This window comes from Penaeus chinensis, chromosome 4 (genome assembly GCF_019202785.1).
Source record: "Penaeus chinensis breed Huanghai No. 1 chromosome 4, ASM1920278v2, whole genome shotgun sequence".
NCBI classification, from domain to species: Eukaryota; Metazoa; Arthropoda; class Malacostraca; order Decapoda; family Penaeidae; genus Penaeus; species Penaeus chinensis.
This window is the reverse complement of record NC_061822.1, coordinates 8,360,795-8,367,984: the sequence shown is the minus strand read 5'-3', so window position 1 is coordinate 8,367,984 and position 7,190 is coordinate 8,360,795. Positions and strand designations below refer to the sequence as shown.

At 35.6% G+C, this 7,190-nt stretch overlaps 1 protein-coding gene across 2 annotated transcripts; it reads left to right on the top strand.

Annotated features, from left to right (window-relative positions):
• Positions 1–2,094: 2,094 nt before the first annotated feature.
• LOC125025004 lies at positions 2,095–6,687 on the top strand. Of its 2 annotated transcripts, XM_047612835.1 has the most exons (4): positions 2,095–2,359; positions 2,453–2,627; positions 5,388–5,539; positions 5,888–6,687. In XM_047612835.1, exons 1-4 carry the CDS (start codon positions 2,279–2,281, stop codon positions 5,993–5,995), a joined length of 516 nt encoding a protein of 171 aa, XP_047468791.1. In that variant the 5' UTR covers positions 2,095–2,278; the 3' UTR covers positions 5,996–6,687. The 2 variants fall into 2 exon arrangements, with proteins under 2 accessions (XP_047468791.1, XP_047468790.1); XM_047612834.1 differs by having other exon boundaries at positions 2,095–2,627.
• Positions 6,688–7,190: the final 503 nt, after the last annotated feature.

Genomic DNA, 7,190 nt, shown 5'->3' with positions numbered 1-7,190 from the left:
GTAATGGTAATAATAATAATTATAATTATTACAATTAAAATACCAACAAACAATAATGATTAAATTTAATAATATAGCAATAATGATAATAAAAGGTTCCAGTAACAATAGCGTGTGCACTGATATTGATTGAAAAAAATACAGTAACATGTGCCAGTGCTAATGCTAATCATAAAGAATATTTATAATAAAAAATATATTAATAATTGTAGCAATAATAATAATGATAATAATGATAATGATGATGATATAAACAGCAATTATTATATAAACAAATATTTTAACAATGTTGATACGGATAACAATAATATTATTGATAATGATACCAGTATAACGATGAAAATAATACTTATAACGAGAACTCTAGTAACAATAACAGTATTACTAACTGCAAATTTTTATTATGATTGGTATAATCACAAAATAGCCTCTGGAACTAAATTAAAATGGATCTGCTAATCAACGAGCATTGACAGTAATATTGATAAGTTAATGATATCAGATGCTAATATGATTACCATCGAAATCAACATTTTTCATATTTATTTTTCATTAATTAATCATATTGTCATTCTTATCTTTCGGTCATTTGGTCTATCATATTTTTTTCTGTATTTGGACAGTCATATTATTCACACAAATTAACGTTGATTTACATTACCTGCAATATCTTGTTATTTCAACCATCCATACTATCGCAATATTACCACGGTCGCATGAAATTTATTATATGCACTATTTTCCCCAGATACTAAACCAGCAAGACCAGAAATACTAGAAAGTGATTGCCATATTCTTGCTTTTCTCTTGTTAGGCTTCACGACCAAAAATTGAACTATCGTGACACACATATATAATTCGCAAGGCTGGGAGATATCAGAGGGAAAAATTTCAAAAGATGGTGTGTGTGTATTGTATGTGTTCCTTTGAGGGTTAAGTTAAGAGAGGTGTTATGGATTTTTCGTGTGTGATTTTAGAGTGGAGATTTGCAGTCTCCAAGGAAAAATGGGTATCATTACTTATGCCTTTGTGACATATAAGATGGGGAAACTGTGGGGAAAACTTACTATTATTGAAGTTAGGTATACATATATTTATTCAGTTTAAGTGAAGTCTTTGAAATACAAATATTGACACGAATTTGAAAAAAAGGCTTTGAATGCCTAAACATACAAGGCACGTCGGCTCTTTCCCTCTCTAAGAACGTAAAAAGAAGCTGAGAGAAAATTATAACATATTTCTTTCGGCATTATGGAAATATTAGCCTTGGTGGTCTTCTTTCCATATTCAGAATCGGTGATCTCTCTGGCCAACTTAGTCGAATATAAATTGATTTTTCATAGTAATATTGCTCAATAACAGTTAACATTCAGCAACAACACTAAAGAGATTTGCTTTTGTACTCGACACAGAGACAAAGAAATACAAAAATAAATGGATGTAGGCAGTCAGCACAATGGGAATATAGTAGCAAGGCTGATACATTATACTTTCAAACAAATAAACCTTTATCCTCTAACCTTTACTGTGAACTTTCTAGACCAAGCGCGGTGAATCTGACAACCTGAAAGTGTATTTGTGACACGAATTGAAGTTCTTATAAGGAATCGTGACTATAGAAATATATTAATGGTCTCCATATTTGCTTTCATATTCGAACAGCTACCTTACAAAAATTATAGGAATATTTTATAAACATTATTGATTTTTGTCAAATTAGATTCCCCTCGTGTGTAATGCGACGGGCGTAGCTGGCTTTTCCTACTTACTTCCCTGCAGTGAAGCTCCACAGAGATCGGGTCAGCAAACTGTGTCGCTGAGTGACCTGAATGACGTTTCTTTATTTCATTTCTAAAACTTTTTTGATATTATTTGATCAAAAAGTTCCAAAGAGATTATTGGATTTTATATGCTTTTTGGTAGGCTGGCAAAAATGGTACTGAAACCGCATCGAATGCTGTGGCATTTGGGAAACACTGAAAGCACAGCAAATAAACAGCACGAACAAGGCGACGCGGCACCCTCCACAGGTTTCCAGCGCCGGTATATAACCTGGATTAAGCCTTCTCCAGCTTCAGTAGTGGAGTGGTGTGCGGCAAGAAGACATCCATCAACAAGAATAGCAAAAATAAGAGAAAGGGGGAAGAAGACCTGCACAATAAGATAACCACGAAAGCGCCGTCCGGACAACCAGGCAGGGGAACCACCTGACGAACCCACGACCTCCAGACCCTCCAGGGAACCTTCTGGAAGCACTTGCACGCCCTCCTCCGTCAGGATGGGAGCCGAGGCAGACCCCAATGCCAAGAAGGCAACGCCCGAGGAGCCCAAGAAGGGGTCGTTCATCTCCAAGAAGCTGGTGAGGATCGTGACGGTGATAGCCTACGTCTCCGCAGTGTCCGGGGCAGGATTCTTGCTCTCGATCTACTACATATTCCTGTGGGACCCTCAGATCAGGGGCGTGCGGCCCCCGGGATACCTGCAGAGCGGAGAGATGATCGGCATGCCCCAGGCGAGAGTGGCGTCCGTACCCGAAGCCTTGAAGGGAGGCGTGCCCATCCCGTTCCCGCACAAGATGTCTAAGGAGTTCATGGATGCCTACTACAGGAACGCCACCGAGGAGAGAGGTGGGTGAAGGGGGCGAGGGCGGGGGACTCCGGCAGTGGGGGCGTTGGGTGAAAGAAAAGAGGGTCGGAATCCGCAGGGTGGACGGGAGTGAAATAAGGTGTTGGGGCGTAGGTATTATAAAGGCACATTTGGGCACTCGCATATTACATATTACACTATATATATATATATATATATATTACACTATATGTATATATATACATATATATATTATACTATACATATGTAGACACACTATATAGATAGGTACATATATATTACACAATATATATTTACACAATATATATATTCATATATGTTTGTGTGTGTGTGTGCGTGTGTGTTACACAATATGTATTATACACACACACACACGTATATACATATATGTATGTATGTATGTATGTATGTATGTATGTATGTATGTATGTATGTATGTATATATATATATATATATATGAATATGTATATTATATATATAAATATATATCATATATTTAAACATATATAAATATAGATATAGTACATATAAATATATATATATATATATATATATATATATTACATATAAATATATAAACATATATTATATATACAAATATATATAAATATGTACTATATATATATATATATATATATATAAATATGTACTATATATATAGATATATATATATAAATATATAAATATATATTATATATGTAAATATATAAATATATATTATATATATATTATATATAACTATATAAATATACATTATATATAAATATATGAATAAATATTATATATAAATATATTATATATAAATATATAAATATATATTATATATATAAAAATATATATGAATATTTATATTTATATATATATTATATATATAAATATATAAATATATATTATATATATATTATATATAACTATATAAATATACATTATATATAAATATATGAATAAATATTATATATATAAATATATTATATATAAATATATAAATATATATTATATATATATAAAAATATATATGAATATTTATATTTATATATATATTATATATAAATATATATACAAGAATATATACATAAACATATATATATATATATATATATATATATTTATATATACATGTCATATATATGTAAATATATATATATTTATATACATAAATATTATATATATAAATATATATAAATACATATATTACAAATCTATAATTATAGATATAATATATATAATATATTTATAAATATGAATATTATATATAATTATATATATGCACGAATATATACATAAATATACAAACACATAAATACGTAAATATATATATATATATATATATATATATATATATATATAAACGAATAACTATAAATATATATGAATAAATATTTATATAATTTTTATATATGTATAAATATATATATATTAAACATATATATAATATATATATATATTTTACATATAAATATATATATATATAGTTTATATATATACATATATATAAACAAGAACGGAAAAACAATCAAGAGGAGTCCGGCGGAAGGAGGAGGGGGAAGGAGGAGGGGGAAGGAGGAGGGGGAAGGGGGGGAGGGGGTTGAGATGAGCTTCCCACAGTACCCGTCGCTGCGGCTGAAGGGAAGCCCGTGCAAAGAACGAGGTCAGGAAGTTGTAAGAGTTCACGTTGACGCATGTCTACGAGTCTGGGGTCTGGGTGAGAGGGGGGGGGGTGAGGGGGGGTGAGGGGGGTGAGGGGAGGGGGGTTCGTGGAAAGAGAGGTTAATTAGATTTTCCATCGTATTTCCGGTTCGTTTTTGCCTCCCTGGTTGTTCTTCGTTTGGTGCTGATGAAAGGTCGTTTCCCCGAATTGAAACTTGCGTGTATTATAAAAGCGTATTTATATAGTCTGAATGAGTTTAGACAAGAACTCGTGTCCATGTATTTGACTATGATCAGTATACGGCGAGAGTTTGTCAAAGGTATAATACATCATATAAGAAAAAGAGAGAGAAAAACATAGTACACGCTTAATATTTGTAGAAAATGCAAAAAGGAGGAAAATCGTCTACGCCCTTAGGATCTCCACATACACTAACACTAACAGACAGGCAGAAAGACACACATGCACACATACACACACCAAATGAAAATAGACAAAAGGCCCACACGCAAACGACGACGCACATCACTTCTAAAAGCAAAATCCACCCATGTGCCAAGGAGGAGCAGTGTGGGGCCAGTTCGTCCTCATACAAACAACAACAAACTCTGCTAGGCACTTCCTCCGTGATAATTCTAAACTTTGTTCTTCCGACACTTAAAGCTACTAATATTTATAGTTGGAGGGAAAGGGAGAGAGTCTGAATAGAGGGGAGAGAGTCTGAATAGAGGGGAGAGAGGGAGGGAGAAGGCGAGGGAGGGGGAGGGGAGAAGGCGAGGGAGAGGGAGGGGAGAAGGCGAGGGAGGGGGAGGGGAGAAGGCGAGGGAGGGGGAGGGGAGAAGGCGAGGGAGGGGGAGGGGAGAAGGCGAGGGAGGGGGAGGGGAGAAGGCGAGGGAGGGGGAGGGGGGGAGGGGGGGAGGGGAGAGAGAGAGAGAGAGAGAGAGAGAGAGAGAGAGAGAGAGAGAGAGAGAGAGAGAGAGAGAGAGAGAGAGAGAGAGAGAGAGAGTATAAAACTAAGACTACGAATAAGAGGAGAAAGGGAGAAACAGGAAACAGAGGTAAAGCCCAAAGAAGGCGAGGGAGGTCCTTTTTCCCTCCGACCCCTCACACTCACCTCTCGCTCTCCAACAGGCGAGGGCCAGGCAGCTGACGTGGTGAACCAGTCGACGTCGAAGGTTCCAGACCTCGCCGCCGAGCACGCAGCCAACAGCGGACACAACCCCCCCATTAGCACTGCGGGGGTCAACTACCATGGTCAAGACGACAGTTCCTTGCAGAAAAGTGTTCGTATCGATTACTTGTTTGTTTTATAATCTAGATTTTTTTTAGTGTGGATGACAACATATTGTCTGATTTTAATGAGAATTCATTTGAAGATGGTTCACATTCTAACTTCTTGGATGACAGGTTTCAGTTTGTTTGTTTTTGCTTGGCGCTTACTGGTGGCAAGCGTATTTTAAGGATAAATATCGTACTTTCAACAGAACAGCCTTGTTAGGCTGTTGGTAATCAAATCGAAAAACTTTAGCTTAGTGAATAATCAAGCGTTTTGTTCTAGATTTTAGAGATTTTTTCCCCCTAGAAGTAATACTTGGAAAACCATGATCCTCATCCTCGTGCCTCCCTCACAGAACGCGGAACAGCTTCCAGCGAGGCCGCAGCAAGACCACCGCGAGCCACAACACCGCCGAGCACAGCACCACGAGCAGCGAGGACCTCCGCTCACCGCCAACGCCTGAGGCTGAATCAGACGAGTCTTCGGACGCAACAGACACAAACACAAACATTCTGAGAAGACTCACTTTCCCGCGAACCATGCTACCTTGAAGCTCTCTTGTTTTCACGACCCAAACTGCCTTCCAGACCTCTTTCTTCCCCTACGACCCGAACTATCTTCAAGCCCTCTTCGCCACGACTCAGACTACCCTTAAACTATACTTTTCCACAACTTAAAGTACCTTCAAACGACATAATGCAATCACGGGGAACGACCGCTTGGGCAGGAGCAGGAGATTTCGTCAGTTGGCAGTTTGTCGACTTCCAATGGCATTTATTGTGTAAAGATCGACGTTGGATTAGTACGGAAAGCTTTCAGATCTTTCTCTCTTTTGTACTTTGTATAGATACCCATTCGAATACAAATCCCCCTTTTTGAGAGATGTATATATCCCAGAGAGCAATTTGAAAGCGTATCCTAGGTGGTAAATGCTCTAGACCCGTTGAATACCTAGTATAATGTGTCCATCTGCGAGATACTGAGAACTGAGAGAAAAAAATGAGATAGCGTTTTGAGAAAGATGGGAATCGAGCATAATTGTTGCCAGTTAGTGCAAAGCAGGTCTTACAATATATATATAAATATTTAAAACACATGTATAGAATATATTCCTTCGTTATGTTTACTGTTGGTTGAATAAAATATGTCTATGTATGCTATATTTAGTTACTTCCACATAAGAAATAATGGTAGATTTTAAATAGCAGCATAAGAGTCACGAGAGTCACGAGATGTCACAAGTCTTGGTGTCAGGCGCCCTGTATATACAGTCCCTTTGGTCGAGTTCATGTCATTATGTTTCATTCCTGTACACGAATCTTGCATAATATAATGTACATAATATAAGTTAATTTCATAATGTTTATAGAGCATAGATAATCAAGATCTGTCTCGTATATATATCCAATTATATATATGTATATATATACATATACATATCTATATATATCTATATATATACATACATTTACACACACACACACCTATATGTATATATGTATATATATTATCATATATTTGTGTGTGTGTACACATATACATATGCATACTCACACAAACTCACAATAATATCTATCTATATCTTTATATAAATACGTGCATTCATATATATATATTTGAATACACATATATATATAAATATATTAATAAAGGTATAT

Bases quoted from the DNA above. Each gene is read 5' to 3' on its own strand.
- LOC125025004 (XM_047612834.1), top strand. From the start codon at position 2,279: ATGGGAGCCGAGGCAGACCCCAATGCCAAGAAGGCAACGCCCGAGGAG. The intron at 2,628-5,387 runs GTGGGTGAAGGG...GCTCTCCAACAG, and splicing joins GAACGCCACCGAGGAGAGAG to GCGAGGGCCAGGCAGCTGAC. The intron at 5,540-5,887 runs GTTCGTATCGAT...CCTCCCTCACAG, and splicing joins ACAGTTCCTTGCAGAAAAGT to AACGCGGAACAGCTTCCAGC.